This window comes from Macrotis lagotis, chromosome 2, assembly GCF_037893015.1.
Source record: "Macrotis lagotis isolate mMagLag1 chromosome 2, bilby.v1.9.chrom.fasta, whole genome shotgun sequence".
Taxonomy (NCBI): Eukaryota; Metazoa; Chordata; class Mammalia; order Peramelemorphia; family Peramelidae; genus Macrotis; species Macrotis lagotis.
In genome coordinates, this window is record NC_133659.1 from 81400903 (window position 1) to 81418453 (window position 17551).

Here is a 17551-nt window from a genome sequence, read left to right on the forward strand (position 1 = left end):
AAAAAAAAAAAATTTACTACCAGAAGCCTCTACATTGTAAAAACTTAAGAAACTTTTTTCCTCCTTTTCTTCTTTCTCCCTCTATCTTGTTCTTCTCATTTTAGCTCCCTCCTTCTCTCCAGCTCTGAGTCACTTAACCTCTGAACCACAGAGAGCCAGACATGGAGGCTTCAAAGGACAGGGTGGTTATGATAGACAATTCAATAGTATTTTATTGGTCTGTGATGTAGTTAGGTTGGCAAAACATTGCTAATGACAGTGGAATTCCATTGAAGACTTTTGAGCAGGTAAGTGATATGAAAGTGAAATGCTAAAAAAAGATTAAAATGGTTATGGTGCATATAAATGGTTATGGGTAGGTTGAATGGCAATAAGATGGAGATCAGGCAATCTGCTAGAAGACAGTTGTAGTCATTAAAGCATAAGATAATGCAAACCTAGATTAGATTGTCATCCCTGAAAATAAGAGGGGGATGATAGGAAAGATCTGATATTTACAGAGAAAGATTCAACTTGACATACTTAGTAACTGCCATAAGTCACCTAAACAATTAAAAATAAATTAATAATTATGATGATGATGACAAAAAGAATCATTTTTATAAGTGCTAAAAATTTGCAACATACTTTGCATATATGATCTAATTTGAATCTTGCAATAATTATAAAATGTAGCATCATAAGTATAAGTATAGTATAGAATTAGAAATTCAGGCTCAGAGAAGTTAAGTAATTTGACCAAAAGTCACACAACAAGCTAAGTTTTCATTGCATGATTTGAACTTAGGTCTTCCTGCTCCTATATCTAGCTTCTCTATCAATGGTATAAGCTGCTTCTGAAGGGCCACATTTTGAAAAATCAGTAATTTTTAAAACTGCAGAAGCCAAGATGAAAAATTAGAGAAAACACTTCAGCTAAGCTCTCCCCTCAAATGATGGGAAACCCTTTAAACAACTCTAAAATAATTGCTCCTAAAATTCTAGAGTGGCAGAGCCATCAAAAAGCTAGGGCGAAAAGTTTTGCAGCCCAAGACAACTTAAGTGATCAGAAGGACACTGGGTTGGGACTGCCTCAGGCCCATGTAGGTAAGGACTAGAGAAAAGACCAAGAGAACAGTGACCATATTTCTTCCTGGATCATGCCATCTTGAAAGCACTGAAAATGTCCAAATTTCCATAACTAGTTCTGAAAGTAGAGTGTGTAAAAAAGTCTAAAGCTTGGAACAGTTCCTTCTATCACAATCTAACCTTGGGAATAGATCTCAACTTTAAGATGAAGTTCAAAGTCAAGAAAAAGACTAGAAAAATTAACAAATAGCAAAAAAGTTGATCATAAAACACTCCAATGGTAACATGGAAGACACACACAAACACAGAAGACAATGATGTCAAAACAGCTATGATCAAAGTCTCAAAGGGGGAAAAAATGAATTAGATACAAACCCAACAAAAAAATCCTAGAAGAGCTAAAAATGATTTTCAAAATCAAAGTTTTAGTTGAAAAATTGGGAAAAGAAATGAAAGTAATACAAGAAAATCATAAAAAATAAAAAGCATATTGGTAAAAGAGGCACAAAGAAAGCAGAAGAATAAAACACCTTAAAAAACAATTGATCATATAAAAAAAGTGGGGCAAAACATTAATGATGAAAATAATTACTTAAAAAACAGAATTGGTCGAAAATGTAAAAAAGGTTCAAAAGCCCACTGAAGGAAGTAATTCTTTAAATAGAATTGGGCAAGTGGCTGCCAATGACTCCATGAGACATCAAGAAACAATAAAGGAATAGAAAATAGAAAATATATGAAACATTTCATTGAAAAAACAACTGACTTAGAAAATAGATTGAAAAAAGATCATGTAAGTACTATTGGACTGGCTGAAAGCCATGATCATATTTCAAGAAATTATGAAAGAAAATTGCTCCAATATCCTAGATCCAGAAGGTAAAGTAGAAATCCAAAGAAACCACCAATCACCTTTTAAAAGAGATTTCAAAGTGAAAACTCAAATTCCAAAGCTCCTTAAGTTGAAAAGAAAATAAGCATCCAAAGAGACATCAAATATCATGGTGCCAACAGACAGGATCACAAAATATTTTGCAACTTCTATATTAAATGAGTAGAGGGCTTGGAATATGATATTCCAGAAGACAAAAGAGCTAAGATTACAAACAAGAATAACTGACTCAGTAAATTGAATATAATTCTTAAGAAGAAAAATGAACACTTAATGAGATAGAGAACTTTCAAAGATTCCTGGAGTTTGAAGAGCTAAATAGAAAATTTGACTTTCAAATATAAGAATCTAGAGAAGGACAAAAAAGGTAAACATGAAAGAGAAACCATAAGGGACTCAATAAAGTTAAACCATTTACGTTCCTACATGGGAATATGATTCTTGTAACACCTAAGAACTTTCTCATTTTTAGGGCATTTAGAAGGCCTCTTTAAAGACAGATGACTTAGGAGGGATTCAATTATGTTGGAATGATCAAATAAAAGGATGAGTGCAAAAGAGGAATGCTCTGGGAGAAGTGGGGAGGAAGAAAAGGATGAGGGAAATTATCTCACATAAAAGAGGTGCACAAGTAAGAACTTTTATAGGGGAGTGGGAAATGGTGAGTGAGCAAACAATGATTGAATTTCATTCTCATTCAATTGGGTTCAAAGAGGTAAGAAAACACACACACACACATGGAGAGACACACACCCATATGCATATATTTATGTAGATATATGTGTATATTATACATATACACACAATTTGGTAGAGAAATCTATGTTATCCAACAAGGAGGTAGGAAGAGAAGAGAAGCGACAGGGGTGTGATAAAAGGGAGGGCAAATTAAGGGAGGCAGTGGAAAGAAGCAAATCAGGCTTTTGAGGTGGAACAGGGTAAAATCATAAAGACGAAAAATAGAAGAAAACAGGAGAGAAGGAAATGCACAGTTAGTAATCAAAATTATGAATGTGAATGGAATAAATTCATCCATAAAATGGAAGCAGATAGAATGGATTAAAAATCAAAAACTAGTACTATATTGTTTATAAGAAACACATTTGAAAGAGAGATACACAAAGCTAAAAAAAAGGAGCTGAAGAATCTAATATTTCAGCTGAAGTAAAGGACTTTTATTAATTTTTTATCAGACTTTGTTCTAAGTCACTTGCTCATTTCAAAATGTGCTTTCTAAGAATAACAAAGGGTAAGGCAAGAGTAATGTTTTAGAAGGCTTATAGTATTCAGATTTCAGATTTTAAAATTCTTTATTTTTCCAGGAGGGAGAACTCTGCAGATTCTAAATGCTCTGGAGGACCATGCTGGTAGATACTCTTGTGTGGCTACAAATGAAGCTGGGGAAATGGTAAAACACTATGAAGTGAAGGTCTATAGTAAGTATCTCAGGATAGCAAAAGACATATTTTCTTGCCACATGTTTTTGGATTATTTTCAGAAATCTATTTTTTATTATTTTTACTCTTCATTATAAAGAATACTATTTTATATAATTTTATATAATTTACTTTACTAAGGATAAAAACTTAGTAAAATACCATCAATACATTCCCATTTCCCTCTGACCCCAGTGGGCTAAAATATGGAGAAATATCTCTTCTTTTTAAATACTTACCATCCAATTCTGGATTTCTAAATTTTTAAGCTTCTCATTTTTATCTTTTATATTATCCTCTGTCCTGAGTCATTGTTCCTTTAAACCCCCAAGCATTCTTTGAATGCATGTGATTTTATTGAGTGTTGAGAAATTTAAGATTATTAATGATCTCTGGCTCCATGAGAGAATGGTAGGGAAATAAAATGTACAATTTTATATTAAAATTATGATATAACTAACCACTATCAGTAGTAATAATTGAATTTTGAGTAATTTTCTGGTACTGCTTATTATTTATATGATTTGACTTGTATTCTTTGATGGAGTTCCCTTTGTGACTATCAAATATGCATTTATTGCCTGGGTATAGAGATATGACTGAGAAACTAAATAACCCATAATGAAATTGGCCTTGGCATTATTCTAAAAAAGAAAAATTGAAATCTTTCATAGTATGTATCCATAAAATTCTGTTTTATAAAATGTTGATATAGGAACTTAAAGAGTACATGATGATAATAGCTAATATTTATATAATATGTAAAGTTCACAAAGTTCTTTATATGTGTTCCCTCATTTAAGTCTCATAGCAACCTTGGGATTACAAAAATTGCTATCACCTTTTTCAGTTGAAGAAATTCAGTTCAGAGTAATTGAGGGATTTGTTAAAAAAACAAAACAAAACAAGATTTGGACCCAGCTTTTCTTGACTCCAATTCACCATTCTATCCATGGTGTGTTATTAACCTTCACTGTAAAAAATGTAGAGCCGTATCTTCCTCTCTTTTCAATTTCTTGCCAAAGAATTCTAATTGTGTTTGAAATATTATGTTGGGTATCATTCAAATAAGGAAATATCTGAATTTTTCACTTTCCAAAATTTATTTTTGTGCAGTTCCACCTATAATTAATAGAGGAGACCTTCTGGGGCCAGGTCTTTCTCCCAAAGAAGTGAAGATCAAAGTCAACAATAGCCTAACCTTGGAATGTGAAGCTTATGCAATTCCTGCTCCTGCCCTCAGCTGGTACAAGGATGGACAGGCCAGTCACCAATTTTTTCACTCAATTTTTAAATTAATGTGGTGAGCTAGTTTTTAAAAGTATACTTAAATAGATGTTGTATGCACATGGTTACTCTATTTCTAAAGAAGAAAATTCAAGGAAGATAGACATGCTGTGAGCAAATATACAATATTGTTCTATAGAATTACATAAATTTTCTGTAGATATTTGAGGTGTTTATGGATCTTTTTTTAAAAAATTATTTATATCTTCAGTTTTCATTTTGTCTTAATCTCCTAATATATCATTCCTCCCTTCTTCTCCCAGTAAAGTCATCACTTGTTACAATTGCAAAAAAGGGGGGAAATCGTTCAGCAAAATTAATCAGTACATTAGTAAACTCCAACATAATGTTCAGGACTCCATACTTATAGTTTATTACTTAGCCAAAAAAATAATTTACTACATTCTCATAAGTTTTGTTTAGGTCCAAGCTTGTTTACTGTAATATCTTAGAATACAGTTTTGATTTTTCTACTGTCTATCTATTTAAAGAATTTTTCCCCCCTCTGGCCCTAGAGAATTAGTGATTAGGCCCTATCAAGCCCTGTGAAAAGAAACATCAAGCAACAAAACTATAGTGATATACTGATTGCTCATCTTAGATTTATTCAAAGTTTCCACTTTGACCAGCCTAAACTCTTTAACAAGTCAATTCATGAAGCTAAGAGTGATCCTTAGGTACTTATCATAATACTCTGGGAGCAATGAAAACTTTTTTAAATAAAGCACAGATTATTTAGTCTTGTGATAAGACCACATGTGGTTTTTCCCCACAAATGTCCTTAAGGCTTGAGTGCTGATATGTCTAGACTAAAATAGAATTTTATTACTGTTAGCACTCATCAATACAGATGTAAATAACTTAGCTGCTGATGTTTGTACTGCTTTGTACATAATTAACTAAATGATCAGCAAAATTTGATTTGGAGAATTTGAGTTCTTGGTCATGTTTTGAAATATTCAAAGAATAGAGATTGAATTTTTCAGATCACAGATGGCTTTTACAACACTAGCAGCTAGAAAAATTATCTCAACTTAGATAATAAGCAAATTTCATCTGGAAGGCATTGCAGGAGGGAAATAATGGAACTCCCACCATATTGTGTTTACATTTTCTTCTCCAAATGTGGCTATGTTTCACAATTCATTATCAAGTCTATATTTAAGTTCCTTTGAAGTTGAGAGAGCATGTTTTTATTTTTAAAAATCATCTTTTCTTAGGGCAGCTAGGTGGCGCAGTGAATAGAGCACCAGCCCTGGAGTCAGGAAGACCTGAGTGCAAATTCGGCCTCAGATACTTAATAATTACCTAGATGTGTGGCCTTGGGCAAGCCACTTAACCCCATTGCCTTGCAAAAAATCTAAAAAAAAAATCATCTTTTCTTATCCTCCATTTGATAATTCAGTACTTACGAAGGGGTGAAAGAGGAGATATTGTACTGGGGGAAAAAAAAGCAGTTATTATTGTTTAGTAGCTTTATCTTTAAATCTAAGCTCTAAATTTGACCCCCATGTAAAAACTTTCATTAAGTTACTCAATTTCGAGATCTTCTCTCTGCCTTGGGGGGGGGGGGCGGTGGTTGCATGGGATTAAGTGACTTGGCCGCAGTCTAACAGGTAAGTATTATGTGTCTGAGACCACATTTGAACCCAGGTCCTCCTGACTCTAAGCTGGTCCTCTATCCACTGGACCACCTAGCTGTCCCCTCCCTCATTCTTTAAATAGACACAATAAGAAAATAACACTTAAATTGCAAGTTACTCATTATCTGTTTTTTTCTTCTTTCTGCCACTAAACATCTCTAGATGAGTGAAACAGGTGAAGCAGGAGACTGTTAAATATGGTTGCATATTAACAATTCCCACAAAAATCTCATTGGTAATGGCTAAAATGAGGTTGGAGATTATAAAGCAGTCTCATTCATTCTTGATTTCACTTTTTCCTGTTGGCACAAAGAGGTGAAAATTAATTATAATTTGTCAACTTTCAAAAGGATGTTAAAAAGGATTGATAAGATTTAAACACACATTAGAAGTGTTGTTGCAAAGCCCCATAAAAGTAAAAATTAATGTATTAGTTCGAACTAGTATTAATGATACATGCCATAGATATATTCAGGAAAGTATATGAAAGTTGGAAATTTTAATCACTAATGGTATATCACCCTGGTATACTCAAAAGAAAAGAAACATTGAATTTGGTATCAACCCAATATAAAATAGCTATTTCAAAATCTTTTCCTTTGAAACGCTGATTTGGCAAATTAATTTTACTGAGAAATACCATTAATTGAAAATCCCATTTGCAACAATTCTGATGTTTCTTTTCCAACTGGGTGACAATCCTAATAATTAAATTTTATCACAAAGAAATTCATTGTTTATCATTTTATTTCAAATACAATTTAAAAATTATTTCCATTGCCATAGCATTTCTGAAAAAAATCATGCAAACTACAATAATTAAAATTCACCTTGAAAAACATAATCAATTACAGAATCTTGATTAGAAGAACAGATTGTTGTTTTTTTCTTATCATGAGAAATAAAGTATTTGATATACTTTTCAGAGAATACTGCCAACTTCTCTTTTGCTTAAAACACTATATCAAACATGGTAAAATAGAAAGAGTATTAAATTTAAAGCAAAAAACAAACTGCATTCAAGTCCTAATCCTGCCAATGACAACACTTTAATCTTGGACTTAAACATCTCTAAGTATCAGTTTCTTCAACTGTAAAAATGTGTATATGGTGCCTAATACTACCTACCTCAGAGCACTGTAATAAGGATTAAATGAGATAATTGATTCCAAAGCATGGAAATTCAAACTTATTATTTCTATATATTTTTCAGAGACTGTTAAAAAAAGATTAAATGATATATTAGGAAATTGGAGAAGACTATATAGTGTCTGTAAAATGAGATGGTCATGTGGTGCCTCATGTTAATATTGTTTGAATTATAATCACAGCCCCTTAAATCAGATGATCATGTTAATATTGCTGTCAATGGACGCACACTTCAGATAAAGGAGGCTCAAGTATCAGACACTGGTCGATATACATGTGTAGCATCTAACATCGCTGGAGAAGATGAACTAGAATTTGATGTGAATATACAAGGTAACAAGAAAATAATTGAATGTCCCAGTCTTGTTAATAAAATTTACATGGTTCAGATATTTATGATATTCAGATATAGGTTCAATTACCAGTGGCACTGACTCTTAGATATAATTATCAAACCCTACTCTCTCCTCCTGAGCACCAGACCCACATTAATTACATACCAACAGTTGGATGTTTCCACTTGGATATCCTACAGCATCTCAACCTCAACATGCCTAAAACAGAATTTGTGATTTTTCCCCAGAAACCTACTCTGATTCCTGACTTTATTTCTGTCAGAGGCGGTGGCATCCTACCAGTCATTCAAGTCCATCACTTCAGAGTCATTTTCAGTTTAATCAGTCACGTTTAATCTGTCACCAAATTATTTTGATTTTAACATTCCCTTTTTAAAACATTTTTAAATTTTTTTATTTAAGGCAATGGGGTTAAATGATTTGCCCAAGGTCACACAGCTAAGCAATTGTTAAGTGTCTGAGGCCAAATTTGAATTCACATCCTCCTGACTCCAGGGCTGGTACTCTATCCCCTGCTCCACCAAGCTGCTTCCAGTTTAACATTTCTTGTAATTGCTCTAGGAACCTCTCAAAGTCTATATATTGTTGGAAAAGTGCTACTCAGTACAAATAAAATCTCAGGTTCAAACTCTGTTCCTTTTTGATCATTTAAATTCCTTTACACTTTAGTCACAGGATATCTTATTTTCACATTATTCCCAATGCCAACACATTGTCCTACTTACAATGCTATCTTCCAGGATCTGCACTGCTATACTTAGGAATGGCCCTCATGCTTGGACTGCATACCTCTGATTCTCAACACTTCCGAGTTTCCTTCAAAGCTCAGCTCTTGATGCCACCCACAGTTAGTGTTCCACCAATGACTTTGTACTTCATTTGCTTTGTTCTTGACAGAGTGTAGGCCTTTTTAAGAATAGAAATGTGCTCTTTGTCTTTGTATCAACAATGCCTAGCCAGGCTAAGTTTAGGATCATAAACATTTTCTTGTTGGTTGGCTGAGTGACTTCCTCTATTAGTGACCTATTATCTTGTGTGGATAATTAAATTGTAAGGTCAAGAACTTTATCTGCATTGGTCCTTCCACCTCTAGCAGTGTCTTATACATGGGAAACATTCAACAAATCAAATATGGTTCAGAAAATGTCTTTCTTTTTTTTTGAGGCAATTGGTGTTAAGTAACTTCCCCAGGATCACATAGCTAGTTAAGTGTCTGAGGTTGGATTTGAACTCAGGTCCTCCTGACTCCAGGGTCAGTGCACTATCCACCTTAAAAAACTCATTTCTTGACAACATCTCTTACCATAGTCACTATTGTTTCAGTGGTACATAACCTGGAATCATAGAATTAAAGAATTTCAGAGTAAGAAGGGAATTCAGTAGCCACCTAGGCTAATCCTATTCAAACAAGAATTCCCACTACATCCAGACTCTGCTTTAAGATGTCTAGTGAGGAATGCTGAACCAATTACTGCATCAACACATTCCCCTTTTGGATGTCTATTTATTAAGTTGTTTTTTTCTGAGGTCAAGCTTAGATTTGCCCCCTTTGAAACTCCTATCCATTGCTCCTCATTCTGGAGCAGAACAAATCTAATTCTATTCTTGGACAACAATCCTTCAGATTCTTGAAGTGTCAAGTTCTTCCCTGAGGTCTATTGAACTAACCAGTTCCAGTTCTTTCAGTCTTCATAAAGCATCAATTCAAACCTTCACCATTTTGGCAGTGCTATTCCAGGCTTTCTGCAATTTATTAATGACCTTTCAGAATGTTCTCAAAAATTTACATAGTATTCTTTAAATGATCTAACCAAGGAAGGGGCTATCATTTTTTTAAATTCTGGGAGCTAGACTTCTCTTAATGCAGCCAGGATCCTACTTGTTCTTTGGTTGATTATAGAACACTACTGACTCACATTAAATTATTCAAACTAAAACCCCAAATTAATTTTCTTTTTTTTTATTTTTTCCCCAAATTAATTTTCATGCAAAGTGCTGCCAAGTCATTCCATTCCTATTCCATTCCTGTGAAGTTGATTTCTTGTGTCTGTATTGAGCTTTATCATTATTCTTATTGTTTGATTTATTACTTTCAGGTGATCATTTTATCCTATTGTAGTCTTCTTGTATCCTGATTCAATCATCCAATGTGTTATCCCATCTTCATCACAAATCAAAGTTATTGATACATGTATTGACCAGCACAGGACCATGGACAGATCCCTTGGCACTCTATTAAATCTTCCCTTCTACTTTTATTACTTCTACTAACTATTAATGACTTTTCTTTAGACATTATCATTTAAGAATTTGTTAATACACCCAAATGTATTATTATTTACCTTGTAACTTCCTATCACATATACAAGACTATTATCAGAAACTCTGTCAAGTGTTTCTTAATGTACTGGGACTGTTCTGAAGGTTTTGGAATGTACTCTTGCTTAGAATTCCTAGTTTTCTTTGTGACTCTGCTCATGTTCCCCCTTCTACAAACTCCCACCAAGATATAAGCCTCCTCATCAACAAAAATTCATCTGGTATATATTGTCTAGTTATTTGCATACATTTTGATTTTTCTGATCAAATATAAGCTTGTTGACGTCATAAACTATTTAATTTTGTCTTTGTGTCCCCCCACACCTAGCACATTACTGCACAAATCAGACCATTAATAAATGCTTGTTGATTTTATGTTGTTTTATGGAGAATTCTCCCATCTACTAATGTAACAAAAACCAAGGTTGCCAACTTTTAGTAATCATTGTCTCATTATCTAAATACTGTCAAACCATTTATTTAATAAATGTTTTCTGCAGTTTTACCAGAAATAGAAATTCAGTTCCTTAGTTGATATTTTTAATACTTTTGCTTTTTTAAAAATTGGGATATTTTGCCTTTTCCAACCACCTTGTAACACATTTCCCACTGTCCAAAATGTTTAAAAATCAGAGACTAGCAAACACATCTGCCAATTTTTTCAAGTCTTTTGGATGCAGTTCATGTAGGCTTTGTGATTTGAGATCATTGAAGGCAGTTAGCTACTCTTTTCTAACACCTCATTTATCTTCAGTTTCAAGTCCCTGTTGACTCTTTTTTTGTTCTATCTTTTCCAGTGCAAAAAAAAAACAGCAGCAAAGTAAGCAATTAGGTATTCAACCTTTTCACCATCATCCATTATCTTTATTCCAATATATCTAAGACATTAGTCTTCTTTTCTTTGTTCTTCCTCCTATCCCCTTAAAAAGACACAAAACACCTTTTTGTATCCTTTGCCATCAGATTTAATACTCTCATAAAAATTAGTATGTTTTAAATATGTATCTAAAATGTTCCTTTCTCTCCACAGTACCACCCAGTTTTCAGAAACTTTGGGAAATTGGAAACATGTTGGATACTGGCCGGAGTGGTGAAGCCAAAGATGTTATAATCAACAATCCCATTTCTCTTTATTGTGAAACAAATGCTGTTCCTCCTCCCACTCTTACGTGGTTTAAAGATGGTTCTCCTTTGACTTCTAGTGATAAAGTCTTAATATTACCAGGTAACAATTGTTAGAGATCATGTAAGAATATAAATGTCTGCCTTAATGATTTGCTTTTATTTATTAGATGTGTTAGAGCGATAAGCTTCCTAGTGAAATTATTGGGTATTATATATACCCCCCCTATAAAGTCTGGGCAGTTGGATTAAGATCCAGAATTACACTAGCTGTTGAAGGATGTTGGTTTAAAATTTCTTCCAGTTTTACTTTCATGCCACTTAGCTTATTTGTGTCTTTGTTATTCTATAAACATAATGGGATAATCAGACTTACTTTTTCTTATTGTTAATTGAAAATTTTGAATTTGAAACTTATTGCCAACAAATTAAAAGTAAAAGACAGCAAGCATTAATTTTAGGAAATAGAGATTATTATTTGCAATCTTACATTTCCTTCATCTTTCTTTGGTTAAAAGATAGATTACAAATGTTCACAAATTGGTCAAGACACAACATTTATGTATTTTATGCAGAGTTGTCAGCAGCAATTTCATCACAAAACTTCACAATATGTGGCAAATAGTAGAAAAGGAACATAATCAATTGTTTCTTCACTGTTGAAAAAGTCTCCATGATTTTTAAACATTTTGAATGGTGAGGAATGTGTTACAAGGTGGATGGAGAAAGAAAAACAAATATATTAATGAATATGAAAAATATAGACTAGGGAACTTAATTTCTATTTCTGATAAAATCATAGGAAACATTTATGCTGTCAAATTTGTTGCCTTTGAAGAAACCTACATCACCCATCATAGTTACAGTTCTATTTGTGAAATGGCTTTTTTAATATTGGTATTTTTTCCACATTTTTTTGTAACTTTACCATCTTAGAGTTTATTTTTTTAAGGTTTTTGCAAGGCAGTGGAGTTAAGTGGCTTGCCCAAGACCACACAGCTAGATAATTATTAAGTTCTGAGGCCAGATTTGAACCCAGGTACTCCTGACTTCAGGGCTAGTGCTCTTATCCATTGCACCACCTAGCTGCCCTGAAAGTTTCTTTTATATCACCAATTAGTGGTTTTATTCTCATGTGCTCTGTTGGCAACGCATACTAGTTGCTAAGAAAGATGAGAACTGTAAATATTTTCCAGTATGTTTGTAATGAAACAAAATATTGGTTGAAATGATCGTTGATGGAGATCGTTAGATTAATTGGGCATTGGGGCAGCTAGGTGGTGCAGTGGAGAAAGTACCAGCCCTGGAGTCAGGAGTACCTGGGTTCAAATCCAGTCTCAGACACTTAATAATTACCTAGCTGTGTGGCCTTGGGCAAGCCGCTTAACCCCATTTGCCTTGCAAAAATCTAAAAAAAAAAGAGTAATTGGGCCTTAAAACTCAACCTGTTGTTGATGAAAGAGCACTGAAAAAAATTTACTGTGATTACCTGATATAAACTTAAATATATATACTTATATTTAGGAGAATAAGACTTATTATGAAATCCATTTTCTAACATCAAAACATGTTTTTGTTGTCTGTTTATTTGTTTGTACCTCAGGAGGAAGAGTATTGCAGATACCCCGGGCCCAGGTGGAAGATGCTGGTAGATACACCTGTGTTGCTGTAAATGAGGCTGGAGAAGACTCTCTTCAGTATGACATCCGTGTGCTCTGTGAGTTTCTCTAACCCTTTTATTTTTTGGCATGATGGGAAGAATACTGTGCCTAGAATCAAAAGATCTGAATACAAATTTCTGATATTGCCTTTTATTGCCAGTTACCTTGGGTAAGTTACTGGATTTTTCTAGGTCCCAGTTTCCTCTTCTATAAAAGAAGGACTTTAACCTAGGTGGTTTCTGAGGTTTCTCCTAAATCTAAATGCTATGATAGTTTGATCCCATGATCTTGTACTAGTGTTAGATAATAAATACTTATTAAGTGCTGTGTTAAATTCTGGGGAGAAAAAGAAAGGGAAAAGACATTCCTTGTTTTCAAGGATCTCGGTCTAATGAAGGAAATAAAAATACATAAACAGCTAAAAAAGGAATAGGGGAGGGAGAGACAATAGTACCAGCTTGACAAAGTCCTGCAGCCTGGTGGAAAATGATGTAGTTACTCTCTGGGCTCCTTCCTTAAGTAAAGTATCTAGTTGGAGGTTTCTGGTTATCTACTCATTATGCTTTCCAAACAGAAGAATGGACAGGCCCTAGGGGCAGGGTTACTGCAGAGGTGTGCAATTCTGACTTGATGTCATCTCACAGAAGATCTTTGGATGTGGCTATATGAATCCAAACCAATGGTTTGAGTGAATTTTTCATTTTGGGATATGTATGGATGCATACTCTTTTGCCTTTGACATGAGTTTATTATGTATTTTAAAATAAATTATTCAATTTGTATGCATTTAGCATTATAATCTACATCAGGGGTCTACAAACTAGGGGCCCCTGGGCCAAATCTACCCCACCATATAAAATTCTTGAGCTAAGAATGTTTTTTTATATTTTTAATACAATAAAACTTTATTTTAAACTGTAATAAATCATTCTTAACCCAACTGACTGGTTTTGGACAATGGACCATAGTGTGGAACTCTGATCTAAAGAATATTATAAGCAATATAAATTCTGATATCGTGTATATTCAGTCCAACAGAGTATGCTGATATTCTATTTATTTTTGTTCTAAATCACTCATCATTCTTGCCAAGATTTTGACATATCACATGTATAATGCAAAGGCAGTCTATACAGTTTGCTAGTTATTAATATGGTTCATTTCATTAAGCAATGAAAGCTCAGAAATAAATTAATTATTATTTGATTCTTTAGAAAGTATTTTCATTCCACAAAAGGATTCAATATGATTTCCCTTTAATAACTAGCTTTCTGAGTATATTTACTATATAATGTACTTTGCCAAAAATACCTGAATATATACAATCTTCAAAAATGGCTGTTCAAAGTAAGGATGATAATTTACAACTCAATTTTTATAGTACCATTTTAACTGAATGTTATATTTCAATAACACTTAGAAATTAGTTTGAAAATAATACAAAAAAGATATGGAATTATGCAGGTTTGGGAAAAAAAACTAGACTAATGCAGTTGTCCAAAAAGATTTATATCCTGGTACACTGATATATGATTTTAAGTGCTTTGGGAATGTGGAATAAAATCCCCATGCAGTAGTTAAGTCTGGATTTAAAGTCTGGCTGGTAGTCCATATATGAGGGTCTGCACACATGTACAATTTTTTTTCACCAAAAATCACATAAAATTCTCTAAACCTGCCTTAAAACTAGAGTAATTTAAAAAAAGATTTGCCTTTCCATTGTGAAATTCTTTATTGTACTCTCCACTTAGTACCACCATCCATTAAAGGAGCTGACACTGATTTACCTGAAGAGGTCACTGTGCTTGTCAACAAGACTGCACTGTTGGAATGTGCATCAAGTGGCAATCCTGTACCAAGCAACTCCTGGCAAAAGGATGGGCAATCTTTGGCAGAAGATGACCGCCATATGTTTCTATCCAATGGAAGAACTTTACAGGTAAAATACAATTGCCACCCAGTGGGAGTACTTTACAGGGAAAATCAAGTTATTACGCTTGGAAATTAACTGTCTTTTGTTTCTTTTTACACTACTGAAAATCATAAAGGAATCTGTCACATTTGAGCCTTGCTAGAATACTACTTCAAGGTTCTGCACCATATGAGTGGGAAAATATAATATTACAACAAAAATTTTAGCAATAAAATCCTTGAAGCCTAAAGTTGACATACTAGATTGAGAATATATAAAATATGGACTCTTTGCTATATATATTCCAGATTCTATAGTCCACATTTGTCTTTGTTCACATCATTTTCAGAAATTTTATATGTATTTACACTCACTAAAGGAAGAAAAGTATTACAACTCAATTTTATAGTACCATTTTTAACAGTGCTATATTTCAATGTGTTACTTCAAATTATTCAATTTGTATGCATTTAGCATTATAATCTATATTGGGGTCTACAAGCTAGGGGCCCCTGGGCCAAATCTACCCCACCATATAAAATTCTTGAGCTAAGAATGATTTTTATATTTTTAATACAATAAAACTCTATTTTAAACTGTAATAAATCATTCTTAACTCTTAATGTGTTACTTCAAAATTCAACATAATCTGACCTGGAACAATTAGTATATCATTGAAAATGCCTAAGAAGATGTTTTTGTATTAGGAAATCAAGTTCAGTGCCTATAAATTGCTTTGAATTCTTAAATTAACCTCTAAAATTCCAAATATAATCTTTTATGATTCCTTTACCCAATATGGAGAACAGGGTCCAAGAAATACACACACACACACACACACACATTTATATAAAAACTATTTACACATGGAAAGATATCTCAGAATAAAACTAATCATGGAATCCCCTTTCCTATAAATAAAAATAACAATAGCAACAATAGATACCTAACTATTCATTTAACTAAGATGATCAAGATGATCTAGATGGGCTGAAGCTTTTTTCTCCTTTTTCTCCTCCTTTTCTCCTAGTCATATAGTGACTCCTGGACCTGGGGTCAGGAAGGCCTAAGCTCAAATCCAGCCTCAGACACTAACTAGCTGGGTGACCCTGGGCAAGTCACTCTCTGTTTACCTCAGTTTCCTTAACTTTAAACTGGAGATAAGAATAGCACTTACCTCACAGGATTGTTGTGAGCATCTAATGAGACAATATTTGTTAAAAAAAAAAAAAAAAAGCTTAGCTCAGCTTAAAACAGAGGCATTGTTTATTTTCCCCCTATGTTTTTATGTTAGTAACTGAAAAGGAAAGGGACCATTCATACTTGAAAGCATTATGTTGAAAGCAAATATTAAATATGTGCTTTTATAAATATCCTCCTACATTATTTCATTTGGAATATCTTCTTTTTCCTTAGATACTAAATTCCCAAATAGCAGATATCGGAAGGTATGTTTGTGTGGCAGAGAACATAGCTGGAAGTACCAAAAAATATTTTAACCTGAATGTACATGGTAAGATATCATTTCCAAAATATCTACTACTTTGTGTTTGGCAAATCAGGAAAAATCATGTTTCTGAATTGTTGGACCTATCTGTGTTTTTATGTTAGCCTCTCTCTTTTTTCTTTGACAATTTTTGATATGAATGCTCAGTAATACTAATTCCCATCTAACTAGCAGGTAATACAGATTTCAGATTTCATAAGCAGGGTAGGCACTTAGCAATGTTGTCAATAACTCAAGAGAAAGTGGTTATTCCTTTGCAAATGTACCCATAAGCAGGATTAAAATCCAGAAGGCTATACAAAATAAGCTTAATATTAGTACATGGGTTCTAAAAATCATAAAAATGTATCTGCTGGGGCAGCTAGGTGGCGCAGTGGATAGAGCACTGGCCTTGAAGTCAGGAGTACCTAAGTTCAAATCCGACCTCAGACACTTAATAATTACCTAGCCCTGTGGCCTTGGGCAAGCCACTTAACCCCATTGCCTTGCAAAAACTTAAAAAAAATGTATCTGCTAACCTCTGCTTATAATGGATTTTCTTTTCTCTTACTACTGCAGCACAGCAGTAGCAGAGAACTCCCTGGAAATGTGGTAGAAACTGTGAAGGAACTGGAGAATTATATACCCAGATTAACTCTTGGGATAAATTAGGATAGCTTCATCTGGTCCCATGAGATGAGAGATAGATAGCACTGTAAACAAGTTATCAAACTGGCTTAACTGACTATGAAGTATGTAGGAGAATATGGGGACAGGTAATTGATATTTCTGAGTAAAATAGAATCTCCACAGTGATGGTCTATGTTTCTTCTGCAAAGCTATGATTGTCAATGCTCTTATTGCATACCTGAAGTGAATCTATGCCAAGACCTAGATAATAGACTTAAGAAAAGAAAAATTCATGAGTTGATGTGATATGTAAAGATGGAACATAGAGCTGCAATGTAATCTTCACCAAATGAATTCTCTACAATGTATATTCTCTCTTGAGCACTTGGTTGCTAATTAATGTTCTGATGGTAATAAAAATATTTAAAGGAATGTAAAGCAAAAAAAATTCTATATAGCAACTTCTGAATTTTAAAATTAGGAACCTGTGCCATTTTTTATATAAGGTTCTTTTAAAAATAAATAACCCTCCACTCAAATATAAGTTGGTCAAAACACAAACTAGCCCATGACTTCTAGTGAGCAGAAGT

At 33.5% G+C, this 17551-nt stretch overlaps 1 protein-coding gene across 4 annotated transcripts in view; it reads left to right on the plus strand.

Annotated features, from left to right (window-relative positions):
* HMCN1 (hemicentin 1) overlaps window positions 1–17551 on the plus strand; it is an 814916-nt gene that overhangs the window by 666328 nt on the left and 131037 nt on the right. For all 4 annotated transcript variants that reach the window (XM_074222240.1, XM_074222238.1, XM_074222239.1 and 1 more), the window contains exons 51-57: window positions 3283–3396; window positions 4513–4658; window positions 7658–7808; window positions 11181–11375; window positions 12876–12989; window positions 14685–14872; window positions 16262–16358. In XM_074222240.1, the coding sequence (XP_074078341.1) occupies window positions 3283–3396; window positions 4513–4658; window positions 7658–7808; window positions 11181–11375; window positions 12876–12989; window positions 14685–14872; window positions 16262–16358 (1005 nt within the window). The remainder of the gene's footprint in view (window positions 1–3282; window positions 3397–4512; window positions 4659–7657; window positions 7809–11180; window positions 11376–12875; window positions 12990–14684; window positions 14873–16261; window positions 16359–17551) is intronic.